The sequence below is a fragment of the Harpia harpyja genome, chromosome 21 (genome assembly GCF_026419915.1).
Source record: "Harpia harpyja isolate bHarHar1 chromosome 21, bHarHar1 primary haplotype, whole genome shotgun sequence".
Taxonomy (NCBI): Eukaryota; Metazoa; Chordata; class Aves; order Accipitriformes; family Accipitridae; genus Harpia; species Harpia harpyja.
This window is the reverse complement of record NC_068960.1, coordinates 3567550-3582793: the sequence shown is the minus strand read 5'-3', so window position 1 is coordinate 3582793 and position 15244 is coordinate 3567550. Positions and strand designations below refer to the sequence as shown.

At 65.7% G+C, this 15244-nt stretch overlaps 1 protein-coding gene across 1 annotated transcript in view; it reads left to right on the top strand.

The window, feature by feature from the left end:
* RAI1 (retinoic acid induced 1) overlaps positions 1-14559 on the top strand; it is a 76221-nt gene extending 61662 nt beyond the window's left edge. The window contains 5 exon segments of the mRNA XM_052772731.1: positions 6472-10426; positions 10428-12089; positions 13260-13353; positions 13685-13734; positions 14227-14559. Coding sequence (XP_052628691.1) covers positions 6488-10426; positions 10428-12089; positions 13260-13353; positions 13685-13734; positions 14227-14241 — 5760 coding nt within the window. The 5' untranslated portion in view covers positions 6472-6487 and the 3' untranslated portion in view covers positions 14242-14559.
* Positions 14560-15244: the final 685 nt, after the last annotated feature.

Sequence of the window (15244 nt, the reverse complement as noted above, 5' to 3'; positions counted from 1 at the left end):
GGCAGGTCTGCAGCAGGATTTAGGTGCAGAGGCTGGGAGAGCCGGGTCCCTCCTTAACCTCAGCCATATTTCCAGCCTCATGACGGGCTTGTTTTCCTCTCCCCGCCAGCGCCTCAAGGTTGATGTCAATCCCCTCGCTGGGGAGCGAAAACATGCGACGCCCTCCCTCCATGTTACGTCCGGCGATGAATTTTGCTCCGGAGCGTGCTTCCCTGCCGGAGAGGGAATTTGCTCAGGAAGGCTCAGGCTGAGCATCTGCTTTGCAGTGAGCCACTAGCCTTTTTCTTCCCTTTTTTTTTCTTTTTTCTTTTTTCCTTTCTTTTTTCTTTTTGCCTTTTTTCCTTTTTCTCTTTTTCTCATTCCTTTTTCCTTGTTTTTTCCTTTTCTTTCCTTTCTCTCTTTCCCTGTTTTTTTCTTTTTTCTCTTTCTTTTTTCCTTGTTTTTTCTTTTTTCTCTTTTTTCTTTTTTCCTTTTTTCTTTTTTCTTTTTTCCTTTTTTCTTTTTCTTTTTTCCTTTTTTCTTTTTTCTTTTTTCCTTTTTTCTTTTTTCTTTCTTCCTTTTTTCTTTTTACTTTCTTCCTTTTTCTTTTTTTTCCCTTTTTTTCCCTTTTTTTTTTCCTCCTTTCCTTTTCAAATCCTTCCTTGCCAGCTGGCGTTTTCCAGCAGCAAGAAGAAACACACCAACTTGCTCCAGCTCTCATAGCCTCCCCCATCCTCCCCAGCCCAACCCTCTGCCAACCTCCCAGCCCTGACATCAGGGACCCAACCCCCCCACCCACCCCCAAAATAAAGGAGGAAAAACCAAGGGGAGAGAGGATGGAGCTGGCGGATGAGCCGGCTTTCCATGCGAGGGGATGAGGTTGGGGAGGCCACGGGCTTCCCCTGGCAAGCGACGGAGAAACCAGGGCCAGCAGAAACGTTGAGTCATGAGTGCGGTTCGCAGGCGATGTTTTTTTTCCCCAAGTAAAATTCCTTGCTGGGGAGGAGCAGAGCTGGGGGGGGGGGGCAGGAACGAAGGACTGTGCCCCCCAAATGGGGCATTGAGCTGTTGATGGGGATGCACCCCACTGCGATGGGAATTCCCTGGGCAGGTCTGGGGGGTTTGGGGGGGGGGACACACCTGCCCAGGGAATTCCCCAGCAGCTGGATGGGAGGAGCAGCACGATCTGGGGGGGCTGCAGGAGATGGGGACCCCATCCCTCCTCCTCCTCCTCGCTACCCGCATCCGCCCACCCTCGCGCAATGGGCGGCGCAGCCCCAGCTCCATTTATCATCATCTGCGGGCAAGTGAAGTGTGCAGGGAACAGCTGCTCCGGTCGGCTGAGCGCCGAAATCGGGGTGCGGGGGGGGGACGACGATGATGACGACGCAGTGATGGGGGGGAAGTGGGGGGCTGGGGTCTGCCCCTGTGGGTGCCATCCCACCCCCTCCACCCCAGTCGCTGCACTGGGATGGAGCGTTGGCGTTGCGGGAGATGGTGGTGCTGATGTGGGGGGGGGTGATTGGGGAGAGGGTGTGTTAATGGGGTGCATTGGAGAGAAGGGGGTATTAAAGGGGTTCGTTGGGAGAAGGGTGCATTAAAGGGGTTCATTGGAGAAGGGGTGCATTAGCGGGGTGCACTGGAGAGAGGGTGCATTAACGGGGAGCATTAGAGGGTGCATTGAAGGGGGGGTGCATTGACAGGGGGGGTACCCAACGCTTCGGAACTGGGTGCCATCACCCACTGCCGGGCACCGCAGGGGCGTCCGTGGGGTGCCGGGACAGACGGACAGCGGCAGCTTCACAACCGCCTGGAGGGTTTGACCCTGCCCTGGGAGAGTCCTGTGGGTCCCTCTGCACTGCTGGGGGGGTCCGTCTGCCTGTCTGTCCCCCCCAGTTCCTCTCATTCCCAGCTCCTGTGGCAGGATGCCTTTTCCCGGGCTGTCCCATACACCCCAACCACCCCCCCCTCCCCGCAACCTCCCCTTTTCTCTCCTCCCTTAATAATCAAATTCTCCGGAGCAGTTTGTGGTGTGGCAGCCGGCCAGAAAGGGTTTCTTTAAACTCCACCAGCTCACAATTAAACAAATCCAAGGCTGACGCTCCTTGATAGGCGCTTATTTCCCCCCCCCGCCACCCCGAGAACCACCAAGGGAGGCTGGGGGGTGTCCTACCCCTTCGTTCCCCCCCCCCGCGATGCTGCCTCGCCACATGGGGCTGCACCCATGGGTGGGTGGGGGGGCGAGGGCTGGGAGGGGATTTGGTGCAGTGGTTTTGGGATGGGGAGCCGGTGGCGGGGGGGGGGGGTCCACGGTGCCAGCTCTGCTCCGATGGCGAAGCATCCCCTTGCGAGAGCGCGCTGCTATTTTTAGACGTTGAGTCCTTGTTGATGGCGCAGCAGCGAAGGCGAGGGAGCAGCCGGGCTGGGGGGGTGCTGGATCCGGCCCCGTGGGATGAGCAGCAGCTGGGAAGCGAGGCTGGGGTGTGGGGGGGGCCGGGAGATGCCCGCCGCCCCCAGGGGCTGAGGCGTTGGGGGGGTCTTGGGTGCTTACCGAGGGTCCCCTGCCATGGAAAGTCCTGGGCTGCCTTCAGAGGGTTCCGGATCCGGCCCTGCCATGTCCCTGCCATGTCCCTGCCAGCCCAGGGGAAGTGGGGGGGGGGAAGGGGAGAAAGCAAGGAAGGAAGGAGGGATGGAGTTGGGGGGGGGAGAGGAAAATAACACCAAACCCAGCCACGCAGCACAAATCCTCCCGAGCAGCAGGCAGGCTGCGAGCCACCGTGCATCTGCAGGGACGGGGCTGCGCTGGCCTGGCAGTGCCGCGCGGTGCCCCGGCTCCGCTCCCGGCATCAGCCCCGGGCACCGCGTCAGCCCCGGGCACCGCGTCAGCCCCACGCGCTGCAGCGTGGCCTCGTGCACCACAGCATGGTCCCGGGTCATGCACCGGTGCTGGGAGGTGCAGCGGGTCCTCGCGTATCCCCGAAGGGTGACGGATGCTCCGGGGCGGCCGTAGCCAGAGGCGAGTGCGGCTCTATGCGTTACGGGGACAGGGTCGCACTGGCTTTGGGCGCCACGATGGCCCCAAGTCCCTGCCTTCTCCGACGGATGCCCTGCGGACCCCTTCCCAGGGATCCACACCGTGAGCCCCGGCTGCAGCTGTGACGGCTTTGCCGGGCCGCCGAGGGCAGGCGTCCGGCTGCAGCCGTGTGCCGACGGCCCCGTGTCGATTCCCATCGCGGGGGCAGCAGGAGCCGGGCTGGAAACTTCTTTGCGGCCAGGATAGCACGTCCGGCAGGGACGTGGCGGGGGGAGCGAGTGTGCAGGGCCCCCGGGACGCGGCTGCGGCTGCCTCCCCCTCCCGGGAAGGGCCGTAACCTTGCTGCTGTCGACAGCTTGATTTGATGCCATTAAAGCGTTTGCTCGGAAACAGCCTACATCAGGCGGCAACATCTGTTAAGGCCCTTCTCCGGCAAAGCTGCGGCAGAGCCGAGGGCAGAGCTGGCCTCCGGCTCTGCCGACAGGTCCGGGTGCTGTTGGTGATGAGCGTGTCCCCTCCCGGCTCCGAACGGCAGCATCCGACCCCCGGCAGAGCCCGGTTCCCCGGGTGGTCTGCAGGGAGATGGGGCTGTGGGTCTGGGCACGGCACCTCGCTCGGTACAGGATTTCGGCTCGTCTCAGATGGGGAAGCAATGGGCAGCCCCAGCTCCATCTCCTGCCTGGTGGGCCTCATCCAGCCCCTCATAGTGTGACCCCTGTAAGAAGACGCCCAGGGGTGCAGGATGAGCCCCAGGCCTTGCCAGGCACTGGGACGTGGCCTCGGCTGGCTGTCCCCAGCCGGGGGTTATCTTACAGGCATGACCATGGCCTGATCCTGCCCGAGGGCTTCCTCCCACCCACGCACACGGCTTGTGTGCACGGCGCTGCGCACCCCACTGCATGCACACCCTGCACGCACGTACACCCTGTGGGCACGGACACCCTGCAAGTGTGCAAACCCTGTATGCACGCACAGCCCGCACGCGTGCACAGCCTGCACATCTGCTCCCTCCGTGCATCCCCGCCTCTGCGTGCCGGTGAGCGACCCATCCCCTTGCACCGGGTGCTTTTGCTCAGGCTGGCATTGCCCCAGCTGTTTGGAAAATTAACTATAATGAATTAATAACAATAATTAATAATAAAAGCGAAAGGGGGAAAAAAGCTCCCCTTAAAGCACCAGCCCAGGGTCTTCTCAAGCCAATTTCATTTTTCAAACCTGCTTCCATGTGGAGTGTGAGGGGCCCTTTTCTCCCTTTAATTTTCTCGCCACTGCCCGGGGCTGTCCCAGAGGCCTGGCTTTGATTTTGCTGCCTTTGTTCCGGCAGCCCCGGCACAGGACAGGGCAGCACCGCGCCCGTGCCGCAGTAGGGGCTTTTGTGCCGGCCTTACCGGATTTTTAATTGACCCATCTTTTCCCCAGGATCTCGGCTTTAACCACATCCAGTTGCCCGTGCAGACTGCGAGATGCAGCTGCGATACAGAGGAGCGACATGGAAAGCATCCAAAAAGGGGATGGAGGGGATGGGGTGCTGGGCTGCTGTGGGTGGCACCAAGCCCGGCTCCAGTGGTGCCGAAGGGCAGCATGTGATCGGTGCATCCCTGAGCTGCCGGCGGTTATGGAAATATAATTAAATAAAGCCCCATCTGTGTGTACACAGCCCCCAAAAAGGTGCTGAGACATTACCGGTGTCCACAGGGCGCTGCGAGAAAACGAGGCCAAGCTGGGACTGATCAAGCCAGCGGTGCGGTTTGTGCGGCTACGGCAGAGCCACTGACAAAGGGACCGTCCGGAGCCGTGCGCCGTTTGGCACGTTGTGGCGGTGACACGAGGGTGGCGTGGGGACACGTGGGGACACGCACATGTCCCCATCCCGGCTTAGGGCTGCCTGGCGTGGCTGGCACCGCGGGGAGATGTGCCGGGGAGCAGGGCTAGGCTCAGCTTTGCCCGCAGGTGCCGGGTGCCACACACCGCCAGCACCTCGTCCCCTCCCCTCGTTACGCTCATTGCCTTAATGAAGGCAGAGGGGACAGCACTGGGGTCACTGCCGCGGCACGGTGCCAAGGGAGCAGCACCGGGGAAGTCCCCGGGGAGCTGCAGACCCTTGGGGCTGCCCTAACCCGGGCTCCCAAATCTCAAGCCGCTGCCAAAACAGACTCGTGTTCACCCCAGCGCCTCCGACCGACTGGTGCTGGGGACGGGCAGGATGTGTCCCCCCCACCTCCACCGAGCCCTTCATTAGCCCCCGCAAGCCACTCGGCTGCCTCTGAGATCAAACCGGTGACCCGGGTGCTTCCCTGCACCCAACGCAAGCTGGGCTAGGAAATGGGGAGGTTTAATGACGACGGTGGCGAGGCGCTCGGCTAATAGATGTCTGCTGGCGGGAGCAGACAGCTTCCAGATGGTATCGCACCGGGGCAGGGGGGATCGGCTGGGGCCGGGGGGGGGCTGCGGGAGGCAGCAGCAGGCAGAGACGGGCAGAGCCAGCAAGTTGAAATGACTTTTTTTGCAGCCCTCCACACTGCTGCTTCCAGTAATTAGCCCAATAATTAAAAAGAATGGTGATAAGCGGGGTGTTCGGAGGGGCTCGCAGGATCCCAGCATCCCCGGGGAGGGCGTGCGAGGAGGAGGCGGGTAAGTGATTTGCAGAGGCGAGGGGCAGCGGGCGCGTGAAATGCAGAACACCAGGGCTGGGGGACCCCAACACGGTGCAGGGGGGTCGCTGTGTCCCGCGGGGCAGGCAGGGAGAGGGTTTGTTTGTCCTGCAAAGCCGGGGTAGGCAGCAGAGATGGGGAAGGCTCCCAGCAGCAAGGTCAGGAGGGCTGGCTGGGCGCACCGCAGGCAGGGAGGAGCAAGCTGGACCCCAGCCACCCCCCCGCTCACGGGCACCGTGCTGCGGATAGGGGTGATGCAAGGAGGTATGATAGAGGATGATGCAGGGCGATGAAAGGTGAGGTGATGCAACGCCAAACGATGTGATGTGGGGCGACACGCTGCGATGCGGAGCGACGCGAGGTGATGCTAAGCCAGCTGCTGCGATCTAGGGCAATACAGGGCATCGCGACGCAAGGTGATGTGATGCAGGGCGATGCGATGCAATGCAAGGCGGTGTGATGTGATGCGATGCAAAGCAATGTGGTGCAAGGCGATGCGGTGCAAGGCGATACGATGCAGGGCAACGCGAGGCGATGCATTGCAGGGCGATGCCACGCGAGGCAACACGATGCAGGGAGACGAAACGCAAGGCGAGGCGATGCAGGGCGACGCGCTGCAGGGCGACGCGAGGCGCTGCAGGGCGACGCGAGGCCACGCGGCGCCGGCACCGGCGGAGCGACGCCGCGGCAGGCGAGGCGATGCCCCCGCGGCGCACGCGACGTTGCCCCTCTCGGCGCGCGGCCGCGCTCCCCGGCCCGCCGCGGTGGCGATGCTTCATTTGAATTCTCGCCTCTCTCTCTTCGCAGATAACGAGCCCGCGCCATGCAGTCCTTTCGAGAAAGGTGTGGTTTCCATGGCAACCAGCAGAGCTACCAGCCGACTTCACAAGATACATCACGCCTGGAGAATTACAGGCATCAAAGTCAGGCAGGGCCGAACTGCGAGCGGCAGAGGCTGGTGGCAAAGGAGTACTACAGTCAGCAGCAACTGCCGTACTCGGGCTACGAGAACAGCGCCGTGGAGAAATACCACCGGGGAAACAAGCAATTAGCGGGGCAGCAGCTGCAAGGCAGGCCGGCCTTTTCCAATTACGCCGTGCAGGAGAACAGCCCCTACCCGGCCCGATATTCGGGGGACGAGAGCCTGCAGGCGTGGGGCGGCCAGCCGCAGGCGCTGCCCGGCGGCGTGGCCAAGTATGAGGACAGCCTGATGAAGAAGACGGCGGCGTTGGCGGGTGGGCGGCCGTACCACGAGCCGGCGGCCGCCTCGCTGCCCTTCCGGACTCACTTTCAGCAGCAGCAGCAGCAGCAGCAGCCGCAGCAGCAGCAGCCGCCCGCGCTCCCCTACCCCAAGCTGCAGCGGCAGAAGCTGCCCAACGACGTCTCCTCGCCCATGCCCTTCTCGCAGAGCCCCCACTTCGGGCAGCACTCGCAGTCCTTCCCCGCCTCCTCCACCTACTCCTCGGTGCCGGGGGGCAGCCAGCCGGCACACTCCTACAAGAGCTGCACGGCACCCTCGGGGCAGCCGCCGCTGGAGCGGCCCCTGGGCAGCGCCGCCAGCCTGGCCCCCGGCCCCCGCGTGCCCAACCTGCACGGCTACCAGCCCAACCGCATCGGCTACGAGCAGCCCCCGCAGCCGCCGCCGCAGCCCCCGCAGCCGCCGCCGCCGCAGCCCCCGCAGCCGCCGCAGCCCCCGCAGCCGCCGCAGCCCTTGCAAGGGCGGCATCACGCCCCGGAGACCCTCCATTACCAAAACCTGGCCAAGTACCAACATTACAACCAGCCGGGCCAGACCTACTGCCAGGGCGACGCGCCGCCCGTCCGGACGCCGGAGCAGTACTACCAGACCTTCAGTCCCAGCGCCAGCCACTCGCCGGCTCGCTCCGTCGGCAGGTCCCCGTCCTACAGCTCCACTCCCTCCCCGCTGATGCCCAACCTGGAGAACTTCCAGTACAGCCAGCAGCCGCTGAGCGCCGGCGCCTTCCCGGCCGGCATCGCCGACCACAGCCATTTCATGCCGCTGCTGAACCCTTCTCCCACCGACGGGACGAGCCCCGATGCTCAATCGGGGAACTGCAAAAACTTGCAGAAGGAGAAGCTGCCTGAAAACCTGCTGTCAGACCTGAGCCTGCAGAGCCTGACGGCGCTCACCTCCCAGGTGGAGAACATCTCCAACACCGTCCAGCAGCTGCTGCTCTCCAAAGCGGCCGTGCCCCAGAAAAAGGGCATCAAGACCCCGGCGAGGACCCCCGAGCAGCTCAAGGGACAGCACTGCAGCCCCGAGAGCAGCACCTACTCGGCGGAGCAGGTGGGGACCCCTCTGTCCGACCCGCTGAGCACCCCCCAGTCCGTCCACGCCGAGACGCAGGACACCGACTACCTCAGCGGGTCGGAGGACCAGCTGGAGAGGAGTTTCCTGTACTGCAACCAGAACCGCAGCCCTGCCCGCGTCAACAGCAACTCCAAGACGAAGCCCGAGTCGGTGTCCACCTGCTCCGTGACCTCCCCGGACGACATGTCCACTAAATCGGACGACTCCTTCCAGAGCATCCATGCCAGCCTGCCCCTGGAGACCTTCACCAAGTATGTGACCAATGAACGGGACTGTCCCCGGCTGCTCCTCAGCGCCCTGTCCCAGGAGGAGCTGGCTTCCGAGATCATCGTCCTGCAGGATGCCATCAGCGAGAAGGCGGACAAAGCCTGGGCCAACTCTCCCATGCTGAGCAAGGAGGCCACCAAGTCCCCTTTCCAGCTGGAGAACCACCGGCCCTGCCTGGACTCCATGGTGAAGGGTGCCTGGCCCAGCCAGGGTGACTCCAGCACGCTCACCGAGCCCCTCAAGCTGGACAAGGCTTCGGGGGCCAGCACGGGAAAGGACTTTGGCGAGGAGGTCTACGAGGGTCCCCAGGTGGAATTCACGGCCGCCGAGACCAAGGACGCGCTGAAGGACTCTGCCCCGCTGGCCTTCAACTCCAAGCCCAGCATCCCGGCGGCGACGTCGAGTGCGGGAGCCGCCGGCTACAGCTGCTATTCGAACACCACCGCCAACTCGGTGGGGTCCGAGAACGCCATGGAGCACTTCGAGTGGCCGGAGGAAAGCCTGGGCGAGGCGTGCCTGCGGTGGAAGGAGCTGCAAGCCGCTGACCTCCCCAAGGGCTTATTCCCCAGCAAATTGGTGGGCTCCTGCAAGGAGAAAAAAAATGCCTGCGGCTTGGATCTGTGTGATGGCGAGCAGCCGGCCAAGAGCGAGCCAGCCCGGGACTTCGGCCAGCAGGCGATGGAGGAGGAGGAGGAGGAGACGCTGACCTACGACGAAGCGGCAAAGGCGGACAGTGAGAGGTGGCTGCAGGACACCCGGCACTGCTGCTCAGCTGGGGACTTCAGCGAGATCCCCATCATCTCCTCGCCGGAGCTGAAGGAGTCAGATCTGGAGGCGGAGGAGTACTCCTCGCTCTGCGAGCTGGCCGGCTCGGAGCAGAAGTCGGTGACGTACGACACCTCGCCGCCCAAGCCCCCGGAGATGCCCGCCGTGCTGTCTTCCAGCGAGGTGCCCGTGTCCGCCGAGGAGACCGTCAGCACGGTGGAGAAGGAGAGCTCAGCTCCCGCCGCGCGCCTCTCCGGCCAGTCCGTCATCCTGCTGGGCCCCGCCGTGGGCACGGAGACCAAGGTGAAGAGCTGGTTCAAGTCCTCCCTGCCCCACATCCAGCCCGAGGAGGAGAGCAGCGGAGGGGAGACATCCCACCTGGAGGCGGCGGACGCCGAATCTGCCCCGTCGGTGAAGCAGCAACTCGCCCCCAAAAACACGCTGGGAAAGACGGAGCCTGTCTCGCGGGGCAAGAGCCTCCGCAACAAGAGAGTCCACTGCCGGCTGCCAGAGGGGGACGGCCCCAGCAGCGCCGTGCCGAGCCCCTTCGATGACCTGCCGGCAGCCGGCGGCATGGCCAGCGCCTGCCTCGGGCCAGACGGCCAGGCGGAGATACCGAGCAAGAACGCCCACAGCCAAACACCCCGGTTTCCAGCCGAGGGTCTGCCAGCGCGCATGTGCACCCGCTCCTTCACCGCCCTCGCTGAGCCCCGTGCCCCGGCCCCGCTGGAGGGGCTGAAGGCCCCCGCACACCAGGAGAAGCTGGGGAAGAAGCCCGCCTGCGGCGTGAAGCAGCGGGTGGCCTTCAAAGCCAGGAAACGCAGCAGCCGACCGGCCCCCAAGGTGGTCCAAAACGCCAGCGATGCCACCCTCCTGGTGCCCGGCTTGGTGGCGGCAGAGGAGGTGGCGGGGCCGACACCGCCGGAGGGGGACGCGGTGGAGGCGGGGGAGAGGGACCAGCGGTCGATGATCCTGCGCTCCCGGACGAAGACGCAGGAGGTTTTCTACACCAAGAGGCGGCGGGGCAAGCGGGCGGCCGACGTCCGGCTGAAGAACTGCAAGGCGCCCAAGAAGCTCATCTCCAACAACCACCTCCCGCCCGCCTTCAAGCTGGCGGCCCCGGGCAGCCCCCACAAGGAGGGCAAGGTGGGTGCCCGGATGAAGCTGCCCAAAGCGGGGCCAGGCGTGGGGGGCAAGATGTCCGAGCGGCCCCTGCACTCGCTGAAGAGGAAGTCCACCTTCATCTCCCCCATCCCCGCCAAGAAGAGGAACCTGGTCCTGCGGAGCAACAGCGGCGGCGTGAAGGAGGAGAAGCCGGAGGCCCCCCCCAGCCTCTTCAAGAAGATGCCGGTGGCCAAGAAGGTGAAAGCCAAGCTGCCCCCCAAGAGCTCCGGCGAAGCCGTCCCGAAGCCCCCCCCCGCCGAAGGAGGCCCCCGATGTCTGCATCAAGATCACCTCCCGGGCGGCCTTCCAGGAGGCCACCAAGACCAAAGTGCTGCCTCCCCGCAAGGGCCGCGGCCTCAAGCTGGAGGCCATCGTCCAGAAGATCACCTCGCCCAACCTGAAGAAGTTCGCCTGCAAACCGGCAGCCACGGCGGCGGTGGCGGCGGCCACGGCGGCCGCCTACGGCACCTCCCTGAGCCCGGCGGGGACGGAGAGGGAGCGGGCGGTGAAGCACAGCGGGGTGGCCCCGGCGGCGGGCGATGCCCGGCTGCCCAAGCTGGTGGCGGCGCAGAAGGCGCCCGCCGCGCCGGCGGTCGAGCAGCTCTGCCGAAACCCCAACGGCCGAGCACCGAAGGGGAAGCCGGGCGGCGGGAAGAAGCTCTCTACCGACGGCTGCCAGGGCGAGGCCTGCGCGCCGGCCACGGGGGCCCAGCCCGGCTCCACCATGGCAGCCAAGAGCCTGGGGCTCCTACCCAAGAAGAGGAACCGCAAGGGCAAAGCGGCGGCGCTGGGCATGGCCAAGGCGCCCCTTGGCCCCGCGCCGCCGCTGCTGCCGCGGGAGCGTGCGGCGGGACCGGGCGGCGAGGAGGAGGCTCCGCGGGAGGGCAAGAAACCAAAGAGCGAGGAGAAGGAGGCGGGGGGCGGTGAGGGTCCCCCCGAGGGACGCCCCACTGCCGGGCCGGCCCGGGGGCCGAAGCCGCGGGCCAACCACTCCAACTACAACGGCTACTCCAAGAGGCAGCGGAAGCGTCTGGCCCACGGCAAGGCCAAGGCGGTGCCGGCACGGTGCAAGAGCCGCGGCAAGCGGCGGCGGCAAGCCCAGCAGGCCCCGCTGCTGCACCCCGCCGAGCCCGAGATCCGGCTGAAGTACATCTCCTGCAAGCGGCTGCGGGCGGACAGCCGGGCCCCCCCCTTTGCCCCCTACGTCCGCGTGGAGCGGCGCGGCGAGTTCACCACCGCCTGCACCGTCGTCAACTCGCCCGGCGAGGAGGCCCGGCTGCAACGGGGACCGGCCGGGCCGGCGCCGCGACCGCGGGCAGCCTTGCCCGCCTCCTCCACCATGCACATGGGGCCGGTGGTGTCGAAGGCGCTGAGCGCCGCTTGCCTGGTCTGCTGCCTGTGCCGCAACCCCGCCAACTACAAGGACCTGGGGGACCTCTGCGGGCCCTACTACCCCGAGGACTGTCTGCCCAAGAAGAAGTCGCGGCTGAAGGAGAAGGCGCGGGCGGAGGGGCCGGGCGAGGACGCCATCCCACCCACCGCGGCCGAGCGGGCGCCCCGAGGGACGGAGGGCGGCTGCGGTGCCGGCGGCAAGGCGGCGCGGCCGGAGGGTGCCGCCGAGGCGGCCAAGCAGAGCGCGCTGCGCTCCAGCCCGCGGGGCATGTTTCGTAGGCTGCAGAGCTGCTACTGCTGTGACGAGAGGACAGAGGGCGAGGAGGCGGCCGAAAAGCCCCGGCGGCACGAATGTCACAAGGCCGAGTCCCCGCCGCAGGAGCCGGCGGGCGACACGCAGGAGCACTGGCTGCACGAGGCCTGTGCCGTATGGACCGCTGGGGTTTTCCTGGTGGCGGGGAAGCTCTACGGGCTGCAGGAGGCCGTCAAGGCGGCTGCCGACCTGGTAAGAGCTCGGCCGCCCGCCCCGGCACGGCACGGCACCGCGCCCTGAGGCGGCATCTCCTGCCGGCCTCCTTCAGCCAAAGCCATTCCCGCGGCTGCGCCTCCGGACGGGATGAAAATTAATAGGGTTGGCCCCGACGAGTCGCCCTGGGAGAGCGGGGCGGGTGTTCGTGTGCCATGAACCCCGCTGGCTTCCTGCGAGATTTGTGCTGCCGCGTCTCTGATAGCACCTAAAAACCCCCCTTTTAGGCCTAGAAGCGGATTTATGTTGTTATGTTTTGGGAGGGTGGCAGGGCCCCCCCGGGACCGCGAGGATGCTGAGCCCGGTGGGTCACATCCCCCCAGCCCAGCCATGCGTCGCACGGGGCGGGACAGATGCAGCCTGGTGAAGGCAGGACGGGAGACAAAAATGGGCACGACGTGGCCTGATGCCACGGTGATGGGCAGCAGGGGAAGGGGAGCTGGAGGCAGGGGACGGCCCTGCCCTGCTCCTGTCCCAGAGCGAGAGGAACACGGGCACATCGAGCGAGCAAAATAGGGAGGGTGCTGCTGGGAGACCTCCAAGGGGACAGTGGGGTTTTGTGCTGGGGAAAAGGAGGGGACAGCCACCCGGCAGAGGCCAGGCAGGGGGTCTCCAGCAAGCCCCCCGGTACTAGCTTTGGAGCTGGCCGTATTCCCAGGCGTGCATCCTCACGGCATGGCTGTCTGGAGGCTGCTGCCTTCTCCCTGCCCACGCCGCGGGGCCGGGTGCTCCCATCCCTGCGGCAGCCGCTGGGGATGGGGAGCACCGTGGTCCTCCACCACCGCTGCCACCGAGCCATGTCCGGCCCAGGCCATGTCCCTTCACCTCCGCACCTTCTGCCCCGTGGAGGATGGCTGCGGGCTCGGTGCCGTCCAGGGAAGCGGTACGGCGGGTAGAAATCTCGTGCGTGGCTGCAGACGGCCGAGCGAGAGGCACGGCGTCGCCCGCGGTGTGCCGGCACGGGAGGAAGGATGCTGCCCAGCGGCGGGGGGGAGGCAGCGTGGGGCTGGAGAGGCGCAGAGACGCCGGCGCCTTCTCCTTGCGTCCGGGGCCGTCGCGGCGCTTTGCTCCTGCGCTGGGCTCTGACGGGGTCTCTCTGTCTCTCCACATCTCTCCTTCCCTGCTCCGAATTCCCGGGTGCGTTTAAAGAAGTGCTCGAGCTGCCAGCAAGCGGGAGCCACCGTGGGCTGCTGCCAGAAGGGGTGTCCCCACACCTACCACTACGCGTGTGCCGTCGACACAGGTGAGCCCGGCTGTGGGGACAGGGCTGCGGGGTCCCCTGGCACTCTCCAACCCGGCTGGGCTGCTCTACAGAGCACTTAAGCCCACCCAAGGTTAGGGTGGGCTCACGGCTCCCTGCCTGCCGGAATGGTGATGCCCGCACCACCGGCAGTGCTGGCTGGTGTCCTGAGTTTGGCCGGCCTCAGCTGAACCCTTCATGCAAACGCTGCGGTTGGTCCGGAGGGTGGCAGGAGGCCGTGGGCCGGGGGGGGGTGCTGTGTCCCCTGGCACTTGGGGACAGCCGTCCTGCAGCGTGGGGACTCCCCTGACACAGCCTTCTCCTCTCCTCGCAGGTTGCTTATTAACCGAAGAGAGCTTCTCTCTGAAATGTCCCAAACATAAGGTAAGCCCAGACCTCCCCCGTGCACCCCCTCCAATGCTCTGCAGCCCCCCTGGGGTAGGAGGACCTGCCTTCAGACCATGTCCCCCCCCCCGGGGACACCCCGCTCCACTGCACACCCACCCCGGGCGCTCAGCCCCGCATGCAAGGGGCATCGCGTGGGGCACGGCATCGCGTCCCTGGGGGATACCAGCTCTCCCAGGACCCCACCGCTGCGGGGTTAGGCGAGCGGGTGCTGGGTCTGGGACCCCCCCCCCCCAACCGGGTTCTTGGGGTTTCCCTGAGCGCTAACGAGGTGGTGGGCGGTAATTGAACCCGTGCTAAAAGCACCCGCATCTCGGGTGGGTGCACGATTATTCACGGGTGGGCAGGGTGGCTGCTGATGGGGACATCCCCACCGGCTCGGGGACCGGACCCAGGGGCTAACACCCCCCCCCACCTTCCCTCAGCGGGACCACCGGGCTGACACCCCCCCCCCTCCAATTCTCCCCGCAGAGGCAGCCGGTGTAGCGCCCGGTGGGCACCCACCGCCAACGAGGGACCGGCGGAGGAGGCAGCGCCCCGGGAGCGGGGCCGGACCGGGCCGGGCCGTACCGGGAGCCGCCCCGCTGCAGGTGGGCGCAGCGCTGCCGCCCCGTCCCCGTCCCCCCCCGTCCCCGTCCCCGCCACCTTCGAGCCCCCCCCCCCCGCCCCGCCGGAGCCCGTTCCGGGCGGGTAGAGCCAGCGCCGGGTTTTCCACCCGTTCCCTCGCCGGGCCCCGGTAAAACCCGGCCTGGCCGAACGGGAGACGGAACGGGATTCCCCGGCCCGCCATGGCTGCACAGGGAGGGGGAGGGAATATGGGGGGGGGGGGGTCGGGGCGGGGGGGGGCCGTGTACAAGGAGGGGGGGGGGGGTCCCGGCGATGTTGTCTTACTGTGGGGCCGCCGGACCCCCCCGCGGGTCCCGGCTCTCCATATCTCACACTGATCTGATCTGAGATGTTGCCTTCAGCAAACCTCACGGTGTCTGTCTGTATATACGTGCGGCGGAGAAAAGGAAAAAAAAAAAAAAGACAAAAAAAAAGGACAAAAAAAAAAAAAGGACAAAAAAAAAAAAAAGACAAACAACGGCCTGCTGTTTGAAACACCACTCTGCTTTTTCCGTTTCGTTCTTCCATCTCCTGTCTGGCTCCCACCCTGCCTGTCTCGGGGTGCCAGCCCCTGCGCTGGGCACCTGGGTCCCCACCGGGGCGAAGGGTGCTTGGCTGGGCTGGTGGGCGCCCACCGGGCTGCCCCAGCCCCGCTCCCTCCCTCCGAACCCCGGCCCATTGCACCCTCCACCCTCCCGCTCCATGGGCCGCTGGCGCTGCTGGGATGGGGACACCTGGTCCTGCTCTTTGGGACCCCCCCCCCAAAAAAACCCACCCTTCTCCTTCTGCTCGGCCTCGCCAGCACCTCGTCTGCAGCTCCTCTTGCTGGGGACGGGCTTTGCTCCCTCTGCTTGTGCAAACCTTCATGGCTCTGGGTGCAAAC